This window comes from Bidens hawaiensis, unplaced genomic scaffold (assembly GCF_021521415.1).
Source record: "Bidens hawaiensis isolate Kalapana, Puna unplaced genomic scaffold, B.hawaiensis_p1.1 tig00023835_1, whole genome shotgun sequence".
NCBI lineage: Eukaryota > Viridiplantae > Streptophyta > Magnoliopsida > Asterales > Asteraceae > Bidens > Bidens hawaiensis.
This window is the reverse complement of record NW_027505039.1, coordinates 178,689-196,882: the sequence shown is the minus strand read 5'-3', so window position 1 is coordinate 196,882 and position 18,194 is coordinate 178,689. Positions and strand designations below refer to the sequence as shown.

At 35.2% G+C, this 18,194-nt stretch overlaps 1 protein-coding gene across 1 annotated transcript in view; it reads left to right on the top strand.

The window, feature by feature from the left end:
• Positions 1-18,194, top strand: part of LOC143610109 (midasin-like) — a 29,265-nt gene that overhangs the window by 5,564 nt on the left and 5,507 nt on the right. The window contains exons 18-65 of the mRNA XM_077084681.1: positions 28-1,782; positions 2,133-2,200; positions 2,283-2,478; positions 2,603-2,707; positions 2,782-3,087; positions 3,180-3,373; positions 3,460-3,514; positions 3,620-3,770; positions 4,111-4,184; positions 4,321-4,468; positions 4,651-4,749; positions 5,332-5,432; positions 5,526-5,615; positions 5,707-5,772; positions 5,863-6,027; positions 6,281-6,488; positions 6,907-7,760; positions 8,298-9,785; positions 9,909-10,089; positions 10,190-10,255; positions 10,347-10,429; positions 10,513-10,761; positions 10,896-11,031; positions 11,119-11,207; positions 11,296-11,381; positions 12,137-12,278; positions 12,391-12,465; positions 12,552-12,681; positions 12,763-12,917; positions 12,995-13,243; positions 13,395-13,592; positions 13,672-13,860; positions 13,947-14,048; positions 14,206-14,436; positions 14,591-14,713; positions 14,811-14,892; positions 14,982-15,100; positions 15,189-15,353; positions 15,454-15,529; positions 15,619-15,731; positions 15,811-15,890; positions 15,973-16,086; positions 16,173-16,241; positions 16,338-16,494; positions 16,871-17,037; positions 17,122-17,234; positions 17,316-17,548; positions 17,639-17,890. Coding sequence (XP_076940796.1) covers positions 28-1,782; positions 2,133-2,200; positions 2,283-2,478; positions 2,603-2,707; positions 2,782-3,087; positions 3,180-3,373; positions 3,460-3,514; positions 3,620-3,770; positions 4,111-4,184; positions 4,321-4,468; positions 4,651-4,749; positions 5,332-5,432; positions 5,526-5,615; positions 5,707-5,772; positions 5,863-6,027; positions 6,281-6,488; positions 6,907-7,760; positions 8,298-9,785; positions 9,909-10,089; positions 10,190-10,255; positions 10,347-10,429; positions 10,513-10,761; positions 10,896-11,031; positions 11,119-11,207; positions 11,296-11,381; positions 12,137-12,278; positions 12,391-12,465; positions 12,552-12,681; positions 12,763-12,917; positions 12,995-13,243; positions 13,395-13,592; positions 13,672-13,860; positions 13,947-14,048; positions 14,206-14,436; positions 14,591-14,713; positions 14,811-14,892; positions 14,982-15,100; positions 15,189-15,353; positions 15,454-15,529; positions 15,619-15,731; positions 15,811-15,890; positions 15,973-16,086; positions 16,173-16,241; positions 16,338-16,494; positions 16,871-17,037; positions 17,122-17,234; positions 17,316-17,548; positions 17,639-17,890 — 10,347 coding nt within the window. The remainder of the gene's footprint in view (positions 1-27; positions 1,783-2,132; positions 2,201-2,282; positions 2,479-2,602; positions 2,708-2,781; positions 3,088-3,179; positions 3,374-3,459; positions 3,515-3,619; positions 3,771-4,110; positions 4,185-4,320; positions 4,469-4,650; positions 4,750-5,331; positions 5,433-5,525; positions 5,616-5,706; positions 5,773-5,862; positions 6,028-6,280; positions 6,489-6,906; positions 7,761-8,297; positions 9,786-9,908; positions 10,090-10,189; positions 10,256-10,346; positions 10,430-10,512; positions 10,762-10,895; positions 11,032-11,118; positions 11,208-11,295; positions 11,382-12,136; positions 12,279-12,390; positions 12,466-12,551; positions 12,682-12,762; positions 12,918-12,994; positions 13,244-13,394; positions 13,593-13,671; positions 13,861-13,946; positions 14,049-14,205; positions 14,437-14,590; positions 14,714-14,810; positions 14,893-14,981; positions 15,101-15,188; positions 15,354-15,453; positions 15,530-15,618; positions 15,732-15,810; positions 15,891-15,972; positions 16,087-16,172; positions 16,242-16,337; positions 16,495-16,870; positions 17,038-17,121; positions 17,235-17,315; positions 17,549-17,638; positions 17,891-18,194) is intronic.

Here is an 18,194-nt window from a genome sequence, read left to right as displayed (position 1 = left end):
AATAGTTATTTTTTTCATTAAATGCAGAAAAATGAGGAATTACGTGAAATTTTAAGAAAATTTGTTAGTGACAAAAGATGGAACAAGTTACTTAGAGGTCTTCAGACGTACGCCCTTAAGGCGGTTGAAATTGGAAAAAGATCGCCAGACGGAAAAAGAAAACGATCTTTAAGTGAAGAATTAGTAAAAAAATGGGACAATTTTTCTTTACGACTTGATGCGGCTCTATCACAAATCAATTCTTCTGATGGGATGGTATTTTCATTTGTGGAGGGAGTTTTTATATCAGCTTTAAAAAAAGGCGAATGGATATTACTGGATGAGGTTAATTTAGCACCCCCTGAAACTCTTCAAAGAGTTATTGGTGTTCTTGAAGATGAGAGTGGATCTCTTTGTTTAGCAGAGAGAGGAGATGTGGATTATATTTCTAGAAATCCTAACTTCCGTATTTTTGCTTGTATGAACCCCGCCACTGATGCCGGTAAACGAGATCTTCCATTGTCGTTAAGAAGCCGGTTTACAGAGTATTTTATGGATGATGTGTTGGAAGATGAAGACTTGCTTCTTTTTATTAACAAATCTATGGGAACAGATCTTTCAGTTAAAGATCTAACCCGAAAAATCTTGGACTTTTATAAAAAAGCAAAGAAAGAATCTGAAGAGAGGCTGCAGGATGGGGCCAATCAAAAGCCTCAGTACAGTTTAAGGTCACTTTATCGTGCCCTAGATTATACAAAGAAGGCAACACGTAACGGATTTATACCATCAACAGCTATTTATGATGGATTTTCAATGTTTTTTCTAACTATTTTAGATCCTTCTAGTGCCAAGTTAATGGAAACATTAATTGTGGAGAAGTTATTGGATGGAAAGAAGGCCCCAAATGTTTCGTTTGATAAGTACATTAAGGTCCCGAACAACTTCAAACCTAATGATTTTGTGAACAACTATCAGTTGACTGATAGTGTTAAGAGGCAGCTTAGTAATTTGGGACGTGCTATATATATAGGAAGATATCCGGTTCTGTTACAGGGGCCCACATCTAGTGGAAAGACTAGTCTTGTTCAGTATCTTGCTGCAATAACTGGGCATGAATTTGTACGGATTAATAATCACGAACACACTGATTTACAAGAATATTTGGGTTCTTACATAACTGATGCCACTGGAAAACTTATTTTTCAAGAAGGGGTACTGGTTAAGGCGGTTAGGCATGGGTATTGGATTGTTCTTGATGAGCTTAATTTGGCTCCATCTGATGTTTTGGAAGCATTAAATAGGTTGCTGGATGATAACCGTGAACTTTATGTTCCTGAACTATGTGAAACGATTCAAGCACATAAAGATTTTATGCTATTCGCTACACAAAATCCACCGACTATTTACGGTGGACGAAAGATGCTTTCTAGAGCCTTCCGGAATCGGTTTGTTGAGATACATGTGGATGAGATTCCACAAAAGGAACTGACTATAATTTTGGAGAAACGTTGTAAAATTCCTCCTTCATATGCAAATAAAATGATTGATGTCATGAAGGATTTGCAGCTACATAGGCAGAGTAGTAAAGTTTTTGCTGGAAAACACGGGTTTATCACCCCTCGTGATTTGTTTCGGTGGGCTGATAGGTACAGGATGTTTGGGAAATCATGGGAAGATTTAGGACGTGATGGATATTATCTGTTGGCCGAAAGACTTCGTGATGATGCCGAGAAGAAAGTTGTTCTAGAAGTTTTGGAGAAGCGTCTTCGAATTAAACTTTCTAGCAGTCTTATGCACAAAGAGGTAACATCTCATAAGAATATTACTGAAATAACATTACACTACATTTTAGTAAGAATGATTATCTATGTGGAGGGCACTCTTGTATTCAACTTTTCTCATTGACGCCATGTGTATCTTTATTTAGTTTTGTGTGTACCTGTTTTGACCAATGGCGAAAATTCTGCTATAAATTTTTGAGGAGGCAAAAACACCCTCATATCTATATATTGCAAAAAAAAAATAATAATAATATGATGTTGAAATTTGAATACTTTGACCCCCTCCCCCCCTCTCCTCATCACTACACACACACACACACTTAATATCCTTAAGTAACTTAACTTACTGAATCTTTTTATTGTGGAGTTTAGGAAAATGCAGATGGGGATGCAGCCCTAAAGTTGCAAAAATCTTTGGTCGCTTCTGGGGATCTTGGAAGGCATGTTTTTTCTTAATAGTATCTTTATGTTTTTCCTTTCCATTTGTTGATTCTAACTGTTTTTTTTTCTTTTGTAATACAGGGTGGTTCGGACTGAGAGTCTGTGGCGGTTATATTTTCTTGTTGAGCGGTGTTATAGGTTACGTGAACCCGTGCTTCTGGTTGGAGAAACTGGCGGTGGTAAGACAACAGTTTGTCAGTTGCTGAGTAAAGCCTTGGAGTCTAAGTTACACATTCTGAATTGCCATCAATACACAGAAACTTCTGATTTTCTTGGGGTTTGTCTATACTGTCCCAAGCTCTCTTTTTTGTTGAAGTTATAATTACCTATTATCTGTTATTCATGTAATTGCTGGCTTGTGGGCCTAAATATATTTACTTTTTTTTTTCTTAATGGAATAGGGATTCTATCCTGTTAGAGAAAGATCGAAATTAGCTTTGGAATTCAAAGCAACGTGTGAGCAATTGCTGCAGTCAAAAGCTTTTGAGCACTTTCCTCATGATGCTGTAAGTTTTTTCCCTACAATGTATGTCTCTGTGATGTATCTTTGGCTTTTAACATGACATTTATTTTGTAACAGAAAATTTCGTTTGACATCAATCAAGCTTTAACTACACTTGATCAAGTGAATAAAGTGATAAAATGTTACAGAGAAGGCCAAGTCCTTCATGCTGATGTCACCGTCAACGAAATAATTTATATTCAAGAAGCTACACAAAAACTCTCCGACCTTCATAAAAAATGGTCCACAATCTTTAATTGGCAAGATGGCCCTCTTGTTCAGGCAATGAAAAATGGTGACCTGTTTCTTGTGGATGAAATATCATTAGCTGATGATAGTGTTCTTGAAAGACTGAATAGTGTCTTGGAGCCTGAGAGGAAATTGGTGAGTTTCTTCTTTTCTTTCTACTTTTGTTTGTTACAATTTTCTAACTCTTTTTTATTATTCAAGTTGAAATAAATTTATCTTTTTAACAGTCTTTGGCAGAAAAAGGGGGTTCTGATCTTGAGAAAATAACAGCACACGAGAAGTTTTTTGTGCTTGCTACTATGAATCCTGGTGGTGATTTTGGTAAAAAGGAGTTATCTCCTGCACTTCGCAATCGGTTTACAGAAATATGGGTACCCCCTGTGAGTGAGCTGAATGAGCTCAAATGTATAGCATTAGAAAAGTATGTGATGAATTTTTTCTTATCTTCCGAAGATTTTGAGTAGGGTAGGTAGATTATAAGTCTCTAATATATGTGTCATTTTGCAGGATCTTAAATCCTGAACTCTCTTTTGTGGCAGATGTAATGATAAATTTCTGGGAGGTGTGATTTACTTTACAGTTTACTAAAAGCCTTTAATCTCCTTGATTATTGTAACCTTCTTGTAATTAGTTTACGATGGTATGAATTTGGCTGTGCTGTTTGCAGTGGTTCAATCGGTTACAAACGGGAAGAATGCTTACAGTTAGAGATCTTTTGTCTTGGATAGATTTTATCAATGTAACTGAGAAAAGTTTGCTTCCAGAGGTTTCATTGTTGCATGGTGCATTTCTCGTCTTGCTTGACGGTCTAAGCTTAGGTATGATTTCAAGTCATCATTTTAGCATATGGTATCAATGTTTTTTTAATATATATATATATATATATATAGGGGAAGGTTAACGTACAAATGAAATTAACGTGCTAAACGTGAGAATCAAGTAGAGTAATTATATATACAAGTAGAGTAATTATGTAATTACATCATAGAGTAATTATGTAATTACTCTATGATGTAATGACATAATTACTCTACTTGATTCTCACGTTTAACACGTTAATTTTATTTGTATTTGATCCAAACCCTATATATATATATATATTATATTTCTGAATCTTACTGTCACTATCTTAATATTCATTACTTTTCTTTTCACCAGGTACAGGAATTTCAAAAATTGAGGCTGAAGACTTGAAGGAAAGATGCTTGTCGTTTCTTATGGGGCAATTAAAGGTAGTATTCAAAATATATGGGCTGGTAATCTTTCATGTTATCCTATGTTTATCTTATCTTTTATCTTAATCTCCATTGTTATATTTTTATTATCTTTTTACTCTGTTAATTAAACCGTACATGTTTGCTGTAACAGGAGAGTAAACCGAGATCAGATCAGGCAAATCTTTTAATGGCAGAATATAATGACTGGTCTGATCTTTTGAAGTCAGCTGAGGCACTGCCTAGTAATGGCATGGAGATAGACAGTTCCTTTGGAATTCATCCTTTTTATATTGAAAAAGGTGTCAGTTATTTATTCGGTCGTATATATCTGAACATATAAACTATCTGATTTTTTTTTTATAATTTTCTTTTTATTTTTTAAACTAGAGAAACTAGCTATTACTAGTGGTATTAAAAATGTTGGTCACTAACCGTGTTTTAAATATACTTGTCTAATGCAAGCTATATTTCTGTGCCTTAGGTGAAAACCATCTACAGACTGAAGGATTTGCGTTTATGGCACCAACCACACGCAGAAATTCCTTACGTGTACTGCGGGCGATGCAGCTTAAGAAGCCTGGTACTTACTACTAGTTAAACTGTTATAATCTTTAGAATAATTATCAGAGTATGCATTATGCAAACTGGGTGGTTTGGGTGGCAGGTTGAATGGATATCGGTTGAGACAAGTAATTCTAGGTCCATATCAAAACTAGTCGGATGGGACAATGGATTGACCTGAAAGACCCTTTTTAATTTTATTTACTGTTTCAAACATGATTTGTAAACTCAAAATACTTTTGTAACACTCCATTTATGCTTAGAAACTACATATTGTGCGATTTTGAATTCATCCAACTTATATTCTTTCATGATTATTATAATGTTATCTGCTTAAGAAAATGTAACCCAGATCAACCCATATGTAAGTAAACCATAAATCAGTAAAAATAAAATGTAACCTAATTGACTGATTTTTAAGCAGTTTTCTAAAACATTGGGCCACTTTCGAATTCTTTGATCTGTTCTCTTTCAAGCTAGTTTTTATATTGTCTGTTTGAGATAACTTGTCATTCGTAAGCAAAGAGGTTTAAACTGCCAATCATCAGGTTGCTATCCTCAAATGAGGTCTTAATCATGTTTTCCTGTTTCTATGTTGTAGTTTTATTGGAAGGAAGTCCAGGTGTTGGAAAGACGAGTCTCATCCTTGCACTTGGCAAATTTTCTGGGCATTCTGTCGTACGGATAAATTTATCCGAGCAGGTCACTAAATTCTGCTTCTTCCTCTTTAATTGTTATGTTTCTTTAGTTTCCATTTGCACTGGTGATGACCTGTCTCATGGTTAATCTAATCAGACTGACATGATGGATTTACTGGGATCGGACTTACCTGTTGAAAGTGATGAAGGAATGCAGTTTGCTTGGTCTGATGGTATCCTTTTGCAGGTTAAAAATCTTATCTCTGTATAATTTGATTACTTATATCCATCTTTGCTAGTATGCTTAATATTTCTAGTTTTTATAAAATATCATTCAGGCTATAAAGGCTGGATCTTGGGTTTTGCTTGATGAGCTTAATCTTGCTCCTCAATCTGTGTTGGAGGTCTGGCTTGATTTTGTTTCCTATTCATTTCCATGCTGAATCAATTTTTTTTTTATTAAAGATTTGTACTGATATTGTTTTTCGAATCAGGGCTTAAATGCTATATTAGATCACCGAGAAGAAGTTTTTATCCCAGAACTGGGGAAAACCTTCAAGTGTCCTCCTTCTTTCAGAGTGTTTGCTTGTCAAAATCCTTCTAATCAGGGGGGTGGGAGAAAAGGCCTTCCTAAATCTTTTCTCAATCGGTTTACTAAGGTATTGTTTTTAACATTATATTGAGACATCATATGTATCGGCTAGTGGTGGGTTGAAAGTAACCAAAAGTGTATTGGGTAATTATATAGTTTTGCTTATGAAATTTAACACGTTGGTTATGTTTAAACTACAAAATGGCAGGTCACCCAGCCTGTTTTGACCAATGATGAAAATACCCGTTTTACCTGACCCACCTATTTTGCCACCTCTTGTATTGGGTCGTTACTAATAATATGTTTTGATATTGTTTCAGGTATATGTTGATGAGTTAGTTGAGAAAGACCATCGCTTCATTTGTGAATCTTTGCACCCGTCTATCCATGTGCCTTTGCTTGAAAAGCTTATTGCTTTTAACAAGCGTTTACATGAAGATACAATGATAAACCATAAATTTGGACAATCTGGATTCCCATGGGAGTTCAATTTAAGAGATATTATTCGTTCCTGTCAGATCATAGAAGGTACTATTTTATATATTTTATTCTGTACTTTATAACTATAATTTATACATAGCGCACCCAAGCATTCGAAAGTTTCCATTTTGGTTTCATTAATGCCAATTCTGGCTCTAAACTGAAATATGCTCTCAAGTTTAAAGCTTTTGTAACATCTTGACTCTTGAGTTGTAAAAATGACAATATGTTTAATAATAAGCTCTTTTGAGTATGCTCAGGGGCATTTTTGTCATTTTACTGATTTTTAGTATTTTTCTTTTCTGAAATTGGCATGCGTGGGACTAATTAGATGTCTTTCGAATACTTGGGTGATCTATCTACACATTATCCTTATTTTTGTATTTATATATTCACTTAATTTATTTGTCCATGCCAAGCTTCTCAAGTCATCTCTAACTTGAAATAAAAAATGTGATATTTTTAGGTGCTCCTGAAAGTGCAAAGAACGACTGCTTTCTCAACACTGTGTACCTCCAAAGAATGCGTACTTCCACTGATCGTCAAGAAGTTGTTAATCTATATGAACAAATTTTTGGAGTAAAACCGTTTATAAATTTATACCCAAGGGTGCAGCTTACTCCAGAAAACTTGAATGTTGGAAACACGTATGTTAAAAGGAGTAATATACAATCATCAACCCCGTCTTCACGTGAACTGAAAATACTGCCATCTCAGCGTCAAAGTCTGGAAACTGTGGCGCAATGTTTGCATCATCAGTGGTTGGTCTTGCTGATAGGTCCAGCAGCATCTGGTAAAACTTCTTTGATAAGGTTAATGTCAAAGCTCACTGGAAACGTGCTAAATGAACTCAATCTTTCATCTGCTACTGATATATCTGAGCTACTTGGTTGTTTTGAGCAATATAATGCTATTCGTCACTATCGCCTTGCCATTGACCAAGTTGACCGTTACATGAAAGAGTACATGTCTAGTGAAACATTCACAAAAAGAAATAAATTGATCACCCGCTGGCTTTCTCTCTCATCAACTGTTGATCATGGTTCTGCAAGTTTTGTTACTTCATCTGTTGAAAATTGGAACAAGGGAGTTTTTCGTTCTCTACCATTGTTAATTGATATTATTGAGAATCTAAAACTGGTTATGGAAAGCTGTACTGAAGATCTTGATAGATTGCTGAAGATTGTTAGAAAGTTACAAGATGATCAGAGGAAACTGCTATATCCTGCAAAGTTTGAATGGGTAGCAGGGTCTCTTATTAAAGCCATAGAGAATGGAGAATGGATTGTACTTGAGAATGCTAATCTTTGCAACCCTACGGTTTGTATTCTATATTTAATTTTTCGTACATTCTTTTTGTAGTAATATTGTTTTCGTAGTCATAAAAAGCATTCATTATATACTTTCTGTTTCCTTTTAAACGACAAAGTGTTGGCTGGTTAACCTTTGATGGGAGCATTTCAAACGGGACGAAAATTAAATGAGGGCTATATCATATTTTAGTTATATTATAAGTCGCGCAATTATATTATGAGGGGAACATTTCGAACGGGTTGAAAATCAGCTAATTTATAATTTTGACACATGCGCTCTTCCTAAATCGTTATATCTATTAAGATATAGAGAATTTTTTGTGATAATATTATTTTTGTAATCATCGTTACCAATACACTTGTTACATATGAACCTTTTAAAAGTGTATAAGCGGCATGAACCCTATTGGTCTTGTTGACCCATTTTAACCTGGACTTGTTTTGACGCATTATCCAACATGTCCATTTTGCTTCTAATATCTTATGAATTAAAGTTTTGTTTTATGCGCAAGTTACTCATTTTCTCTGGCTGATCTTACTGTAGGTTCTTGATAGAATCAATTCTCTAGTTGAGCAATCTGGATCAATAACGGTTAATGAATGTGGGACCATAGACGGAAAACCAATGATCCTTCGGCCTCACCCTCAGTTCAGAATGTTCCTCACGGTTAACCCAATCTATGGTGAAGTATCAAGAGCCATGAGAAATAGAGGTGTTGAAATCTATTTGATGCAGCCTTATGGTTCAACCGGTTTGACTGATGATGAGAATGAACTTAAAGATGTGAAACGATTTCTTGCACTTTCAAATATACCGGGCGAAGTTTTGGTTGACGCAATGGCTAAATCACATCTTTTGGCTAAAGAAAAAGGGTTGCAGCATGATGTCAGCATTTCAAATCTTGAACTTATGAGATGGGTTCAGTTATTTCAACGGTTTCTTACAAATGGCAATCAGGCTTTATGGAGCTTGAAAATTAGCTTCGAGCACACATATCTTTCCTCTTTAGGGCACTTTGAGGGACAAGGTATTATCAATGAAGCGGTTAGTTCTTACCTATCCATGAATGAAATTTACAATTATAGATCCCATCTGGGTTCTTCTTTATGCATGCCTGGCGGATGGCCCACAACGTTGACGGCGTGTGATTTTGTACGGTACTCAGTTGAAACTTCTGTTAAACAAAGCTGCATGTATGTGGAGTATCTTGGTGCTCAAATGGCCACACATTTGTTTCGGGCTGCTTTGGGTTTGCATCCAAAGGAAAATGTTCAATGTCAGAGTGGTTCCAGGAGAACGTATGTAACAGATGCAGGCTTATTGCATGACATGGCATTCACAAAAGCTGATGTGGCGAGGTTGGACACTATCAACCAAACAAGATTTAATGCGGCACTTATGTACAAACAGCTTTTCTTTGCTGCTAATTGGTCCATTGAGCAGGCTACAGAAGCTGACCTAGAAGTGTATCTTTTGTGGTTTCGATGGTTAGATGACCATTTACAAGGATATTGCTCGTTTTTTTCAACCTTTTTAAAGCTTTTGAACGAAGAACTCAATCATTCTATTTGGAATTGCATTAGAAAATGTCGTGATGTTGGCAATTGGGATTCGGTATCAGCTAATTCAACACCTATGCTTTCATTGGAGTATGCTAATTTAAATGCAATGGTATCTGAGTCTAGCAGCCAAGTTTTGAAAAAAGCGGTCATGTGTGTTGGGTTGTTAAGGGTTAGTTATCAACAATGGCATGCTGAGAGTGAGTTCAAGGAGAGTGTTAAGATTCAGGGTTTCATTCCTGTTTTGCTATCTTTAAGAAAGCTTGAAGAAAGAATTCTTGATATTATAGTTGAGTCTGCTTCATTTGATAAGCTTTTTGAACTTTATAAGAAGCTCATTAGTGATCATATATCTGCATGGAATGGATTGGTTTCGTCCCAGTTTGACTACATGTTAATTTCTTGGCGTTCATTGGTAAAAGATGCTAAAAAATTGAAGGAGTTTTGTGCAAATGAAGTAGAACAATTTCAGGTGCCTTTTCTTAAATTACTTCCTGCAGGGATAATGTATTTATTTGGGTACATGTGTGGCCTCATGCGCACTGTACTTTTTTTTCTCTCTCTTGTGATTTGTACTAAATTTTAATTTGTGTAGAATGACATGAAGGATTTGGAAAGAGTTCTTCCTTGGGATTTGAATTCACAGAGGTCACTACTGTGGGCATACGGTGGTCATCCATATGCACCTTCTTCTGTTGATATATATGAAAAACAACAGCAACTTGTAAACCTATGTTCTACTATTTGGATCAGAGGGACGCCCGTCAAGGAACTAGGTTCTATTATTGTCTTCTTTTACAATACTATCTTTTTTACAAGCTCGGTTGCTCCCTGCTGACATGCATCTGTTTTCTTTTCTTTCTTTTTTTTTTGCAGCCCAAAAAGACTTCATTGAGGCTGCGGTTTCTACCAATCCTGAATTACGTAAACTATCCATGCAAGGTAAAGTTCAAAACAGTGTTAATTTGTTCTCTTTGTTTCAGAGAGAGACAATTATTTCCTTAAAGTTTCTTAGTATTTCTTCTCTATGAAGGTGTTTGCATATCTGCATTTTTTATGAGCAAAGCAGATGAAGACAACCTTGATGTGTTAAAGAAGATGGAGGGCATGTATCAGGTTCCATTTACGATTTTTAATTTGTTATTTTGTGTATACATATTTTTATCAATGAGTTTTCATTTTTAATGTTAATCATGCAGATGCTTTTAACTAAGTTTCATCATGAAAAAGACAAGCTGGAAAGACATATACGGACTAATGAGCAAGCTTCAACTTTTAGTGCTCTCTCTAGTTGTTGTGTGATGAACAGTGACATGCTATGCCAACCTTCTGGCTTGAGCTGTTGGCTTGATACCGTGCCTTTGAACGATTCAACAAGCTTTGGTCTTGATATGAGGCTGCTTCAAGAGCTATCCAAAATTGTTCTTGATGGGAAGAAACTGAAATCGGTATGTGTGTGTATATATATGTATTATACATATATATAGACACAAACACAAACACACATTGTTAATGAATCAGGAAAGTTCGATTCACATTATTGCTTTAACTTTTGATGTGTATGTTCTTTTCGGTTTTTTAGGGTTTATCTCGATGTCGTTGGCTCTTGGAATCTTCTTTGAAGTTTTCCCTTGATTCTTCATCAAGGCCTCCAATGGATTTTTCTCCTCATCAGAAAGTTTTATGGGTTCTTGATGCCTGGACTGCTGTCAGTTCTGGTTAGTGTAACTTTCTCCATGAAAAAGTAAAAAAAAACGAATTCACAATAAAATACTTATTTTTGGTTCTTTCTATTATTTTAACAGCGCATTCAAGCCTTTCTAGCACTGTTAATGAGATGTGGTTTAACTGGCACACTTCTTTGTGGAAACATCACGTGAATCGTCGTGTTAAGGTATGTGTCATGGTCAATTATGGTTGATAAAAACAGAGGACAATTCGTTATTTTTGGACAAATTTATCTTTGTTTTTTTTTGACGCAGACAAGTTTGAGCCAACCTGGTTATGCAGATCTTGTACCTGATATGCTTTTTCAGCCTGTGGCAACACTGTCTTTAGACAATATTCTGTAAGTAACTACTTGTGAATGGAATTTGATTTGACAATTATGCTCTTACACACTGTTAACTTTTTTCTTAACCATTTCTTTCTCTAAGGGTAAAATTGTAGAAAACCAATAAGTTGGCCTACCAATTATAAGAGGTGGTGTATATAGCACCTCTCTTAGACAGTGGCTTGCCATTGTGGCTCCAAAACGCCGGGGGTACACCGCCCCCCCGGCTTTTTTACTTTGGCGTTTTCGAAGGAGCGTTTTGTACAAAACACGAGTTCGGCGCGAGTTTTAATAAAATTGTGTGTGGGGGTGGGGGGGAATATATGTAATTATTGTAGGAGAGTTGTGGCATTTTGCCCACTACACCACTTTTTGCAAAACTCTCCATTGCTGACGGGGATGCTACATGGCGCAAAATGCCCAAGGGTGGGGCATTTTGACTACACATGGTCTTATATGCATGTCTGTTAATTAGATAGGAATATAGGGTGTATTGCATTAAATGTCTGACATTAATATTATTCTAAAGAATTATTTGCGAAGGTAAATGTTTAATAAAGGCTTAGAGTTATTTGCGAAGGTAAAGTGTATAATAAAGGCTTTTTTTATGAAGTGGTTAAATCTTAGGTATTTCTTTTTTTTTGGTACATCCTAGAAGCGACATCTAGACGCATAATGGCATAAGGCATGTAACATATTATTTTTCAGTTGTTTTAGTTTTCCAGTTATCGTGCTTAACATGTTCTATAAACTTTTTTTGTTAAATGAAGGCAAAGTACAGTTGGTATCAATGATCTTAACGCCCATAACTTAAAGCTTGGAATTGCTTCCCGTAATCTGTGGCTAAGTTCTCCACATGTTACCGAGTGCCGTAGTTTCTTTATATCATCTGCCCGATCTCTGTTTCAGCAGGTAGCCTTTTGTTTTAACTTATTATTATTCTTATTTTCTGAAAGGACCCTTGACATTGTTTATTTGAATTTGGTTTCCAAGTTTTTATTGGCTTTTTTATCTTATCTTTCAGATAATACTTGCTCATGAGAAGTCCTTTGAAGCTGATATATATTCTACGATAAAATCTATGCTTTTTTCAGCTCAGGTAAATGTGATCAAAGCACTTTTTATATTTTTAACCGTAACATAATATTGTTATTTTGATGTAATTTCACTGTTATTACCTTGCAGCAAGTCGATGAGGATACGATTAAGTTTCTTCTCGAATCATTTGAATCATCAACCCACTCCGTTTTGAAGTCCCAGATAACTCCGTTTATCCAGCCGTTGCTTGATGAGCTATATTCACAGAAGTCTAAAGGTGAACGGCTGATGATAATTCACAAATCTGTGATTCATCAGTTTTTTCTAGTGTTTGATAAATTTGATGTATTTTTTGTAGATTCTTTGTTTGATCTCGGCTTTGCCTGGTTACGAGTTGGTTGCTTACGCTATAGTCTTCTAGTATGCTGTGATGATGTAGATCCAGCAGTGAAGAAGAATGTTAAATATTCTCAACTGACAGAGAGGATTTCGTCACTTGAAATTGATATACAAGTATGAATTTACACAAACTTTCAGGATTCATTTTTTTTAATCTTTAAATGTTCTAAATGTTCAAATCGTCCTTACAGGTGCGTCAAGAGTGTGAATATCTGGCAGGAAGCTTCTCATTAAGTGAGGCTGATAAGGAAAAAGCAAGATTGTTAAATACTCTTAAGGATGAAAGAAACATACTCCAAAGACAAGTCGTGTCTCGTTCTGATCCTCAGAAGTTTAAGTGGTTGAGAAAAGATTGTCATGATTTTATGGAATCGGTTAAACATGTTTTAAAAGATTTAGAAGACTTAAAACAGGGTGCTGAGAAAATAGTTCATTGGCAGGTACTGAATGAGTGAAACTATGGGTCAAATAATTTAAGTCAGAAAAATGAAACTTAACTGGAATACCCTAGGGTGATTTTAATGCATAGGACTTCCTAAATTGTTTAAACATACTTGAAATTCTAAATGTTTATTTATTTCTCTTTTATAGAGTTTCGGGTCATTCCTGGAAACGGCAACACGTGCTGTGGACCGATTATCAAATGATTATTCCGAGTATGTAGATATAATTCAACCTATTCAGATTGCAATATATGAGATGAAATTAGGCTTGTCACTGGTGCTGTCAAACCGTCTACATGATCAATATCTGGATAGAGTTAAGCAGAAAAATATTGATGTCGTTCTGGTAAATATATGAATCTATCTTTGCTATTATTACGTCACAGTTGGTTTGTTGATCCTGATGTTGACTTTTTGACTGGCAGGCGACAGTTTATTCCTTCATAAGATTCCCTAGGGGCATGACAAGAAATCTTGTTTCTAATATCGAGGATAGTTTCAATTCTAAACTTTCAAATTTCGATAAATGTTTCCCTACTTACATGGGTGAAGATGATATGAACATGGTGGAAACTTTGATTACTTCTGCAAGAGACAGTAGTAAAGATGAAGAGGTCTGTTTTCTTAAGATACATATTTGACAATGCTATTTGTATTGGAATCTAATATGCTTGATACATTTCATTTATGTTTGTTAAAGGGATCTGTTTTGCAACTGAAAGCTTCGATTCATAAAAACATTCTTCTTCGTGTGGTGCATTATGTTGCTCAAGCACATTTTCTTGACAATGGATCTTTCAAGGTAATGATTTTTGGTGTTTTCTGATATGTGACATAAGGGCACATGCCAAACTTTTTACACACCTCAGTTCTCATATATAATTAAAACAGATAGATTATAAGTACTACTTATGTTTTGATGAATGGTTGTACTTATATTTCTTTCTCCACATCAATAGCTCCTGGACAAGATGTTTGATGAGTTTGCAAACCTTTGGATGAAAATGAAAGTTCAAGTTAGAACCAATGAAGAGATTGATTCTCAGCAGTACAGATTTAAACCTCGTGCTTTTGATATTAAAAATGTCATTGAAATTGACGTTTCTGTCCTCGAAAGTTCATCCACAAGTGAAGCCTTTTCAGAGTGGCAGGAGCTGGCTTATGAGGAAGGTGAAGAACGTGTTGAAAAGGTAACATTTTGATAAGCTAAAAACATTTTTTACTTTTTTTTTGACAAAAAGTGTATTGGGCTAGTCTGACCTGTTACCAAGCCAACCAATTGTCTCTTTTTGCTACTTTCGATGTTTAAGGTGTGGTGCTAATGCAAATACACGCTTCTTGTAGAATAATGTTGGTGAAGAGCCTGAAGTCTTGGAGAAAGATTGGAATCTCTTGCTGGAATCTATGCTGAATGAAATGGTCAAAGTGTATAATAACATATTTGGTTCCACAGATCTCCTTCAACCTGTGAGTTGACTTATTTTGTCTTTTGGTACTTTATATTTCAGTATTTCAGCTAATAAACTGTGCAATGAAAACATATCTAACTGTTTGTTTTACTCAGGTTGGATTTGTTCAAGTTTCTGATTCTGATAGGCTGCGTTCTTTCTTGGATTCCTATAATTTGGGTACAAAAGTTTTAAAAGGTGACTGCTTTTGAAGTTATTAACGTTTTGTGTGCTTACTCCATTAATTTCATTTAAATGCAGACTCATTTTGTTACTATTATTTTCAGATCTAGGGGGCTTGTTATGTTCTAGTTTGGATTCTAAGCTTATCCCAGAACATGTACTACGCCTTTGTCTTGAGCAAGACAAGAAGTATCTTTCATCTCATCTACCAAACTTCTACAAGGTTTTGTGTGCTATTAATTTTTTTTTTCTGTTGATAAACTTTTTTTTATATATTATTTATTTTTCAATTTTGTCGGTTTATGAAATAGGATTCAAATGCTCCCTTGTTAGCTAAGATGGTGGGACCAGTTATGAATCTTCAACAGCGAATTCGCCATCTTATGACTGAATGGGATGATCATCCTGCTCTTCAGAAAATTGTGGATGTGACCGATATGATCTTGTCTATCCCTATGAACACGCCTCTCGCTAAGGTTACTTATACACTCTCTTTTTTCTTCAATGAAAGAAAATACTGTTCATTTGCATTTAATCTATCTATTTACAGCCTGTAATATTGTATGTTCTTTATAGGCTATGTCAGGTTTGCAGTTTCTACTTAACAGGGTTCGGAACCTTCAAGAAACTGTTGCAAAATTCCCTCTTTCTGGTAAAGTGTTTTGCTTTTGTCAGGTTTACAAATAGACTAATTATATATCCCTAAGGGCCCATTTGACTTTTTTTATTTGGTAATTGTAGATCAATTAGATCCAATTATTACTCTTGTGTCATCATGGCAAAAGATGGAATTTGAATCATGGCCTGCTTTACTGGATGAAGTTCAAGCACGATTTGATACCAATGCTGGCCAGGTATAATTCAATTAATTTTTTTGTCTGACCTCTGTTATTTGTGTTTTGTAATGACTGAATCTCTTTGGCACTATTGCAGTTATGGTTTCCATTATACTCGGTTCTTCAACAGAATCATTCTGCAGATACTCAAGACTATAGTCAGGCAACAATGCAGAGGCATGTTTATAAAATGTGAAGTAATTAAGTTAAGTTTTAGACCGTGTGAGATTTATAACATATCTACTTTTCTTTTACACAGTTTGGAGGAGTTTATTCAGACTTCCAGCATTGGTGAGTTCAATAAGCGTCTTCAACTTGTTTTTTCTTTCCATGGCCACATCAGCACAGCAGTTAGTCAGAAGTCTAGTTTAAGGTTTGTTAATTCGTTGGTTTTTTAAGATTTTAAAAGAATAGCATAGTTGTACTTGATTTTATTTTTAATCGTTTTATGTCATGCAGTCGTGGCCATGAGGATAATGTGAAGATTTTGTACAATACCTTCGGCTTCTACATTCAGTTCCTGCCTATGTTAGTTCTTTTGTAACATATTAAATCAGTAATTTGTTACACGGCGTTACACTGTTACTTAAGAACTATGACACACTAAATGTTTTTGTATTTCAGTATTTTGGAGCAATTAGCGTCTAACAGAAAGAGTATTGAGGGAGAATTGAAAGAACTTTTGAAGTTGTGCAAATGGGAACGCAATGAGTGGTATATGACAATGGAGACTTCAAAACGGATCCGTGAGAAATTTAAAAAGCTGATTCAGAAGTATACGGTGAGTGACAGACAGTTAATCTTTATCTTTATATATAGCAAAAATCAAAATAAATATGACATCAACATTTTTCTATTCTGTACACGTGCTACTTGGAGGCTAGTTGGCTTTGAGTTTCGTCAATTGTTATCATGAATGTATTCAAATACCCTTCTATAACTAAGTAGTTATAAAGTTCTAAACAAACCATCTTACTATCACCTATACATAGTAAACGATACAGTTTTCCCCTTCAGTATCTGTTAGCAATTTCCAGTTTCACAGCTCTATGCATGTAAAACATAATATATGTGCAACTTAATATGAAATATTTCCAGCGTATATTCTCTTTTGTTGCCCCTTGGCACTTACATAGTTACATGTTTTTATGTCATAGGACGTGTTGAAGCAACCTGTTATGCTTATTCTTAAACAAGCAGCTGCTCAAAGTGAAACAAAAACAATAGCAGTTAATGATCGCACGTTATTTAGTAATTCTTTTGAGAAATACAAGAAAGTTCTGGATGTTGCTCGTCACGGAATCGATCTCCGAAACAAAACAAGGTACCTACATATGTTGGTTTATTCGTAAATTTGTCAAGCATATGCTCTGTATTGGCCCGTTTCAACTCACATGTTTTGTTACAGCTTCACATGGTCTTCCACTTGGAGAAATAAAGTAGATCTTGCATTGGAAGATATGCGAGTTGTACATTTCAAAGAGTCTGGCCACACAACTGTCAAATTGGAAGAAGCTAAAGGTTATTTTCGTGTTTTCCACTGTAAATGTTCAATTTTACATGTTTTTGTATTTAATATTTCAACTTTCGAGAATTTTTCAGTCAATATAGATTTTATCAGCAAGTGCATAGATTTTCAGTCTTCAAGTGTTGTGACAAAGGAAGAGTGGGATCAAATCCAACACACATTTGACATAATCAGCACGAATCTTATTGGTTGTGGTGAACTTTGGAAGGAGGAGAAAAAGAGTTTGCCTAAAAGAAGGGCTCTAGCTGAACTGCTAAAGCTTTTGGATAGTTGTGGATTATCTAAGAATAGATCTTCATTTGTTGAGGTATCTTATCTGAAAATGCTTTGCTTGCCAAGTTATTTCCTTGTTGCATTTCTGATGACACATTTCATGTGGTGGAATTGTAACATACAGGATCAATCCATGAAGAATAAATCAAGCAGATGGTTTCTCCAGCCGTCTTATATTATGGAGCATTTGTTACTTAAAGAAGGCAGATTATCCTCTGGAAACCTTGATGTTGCTGCTCTACAGAAAGCTCAAAGCATGGATAATCTAGAAACCGTGTGGAAAACAGCAAATGAATACTTCTTCAAAAGTATATCTTCTTTGGGCCATTTGCAACAAGTTTGCTTGAACTTTCACAAGGACATAACACTTGACCAGGTAATCACAGAACCTCTTTTGACATGGTTACTACTTGCTTGAATATAAATTCATTTTTTTATTCCTTGATTTCTACAGATTTTGTTAGATATCACTTTCCGAATTTGCTTTTAACATTTTCTTGATATGTTTTAATAAACAAAAAATTTTGAACCCAACATATGTAGTGTCAGATCTTCTTTGGGAATTTGACACAGTTTGGGCTGACCTGTCAACACCTATTTGGCCTTTTTAAGCATTTAAGTTCAACTTTTTCACCCTGTATGATCATGGGAGATAAAAGACGTCCCAAATCGATCTATTT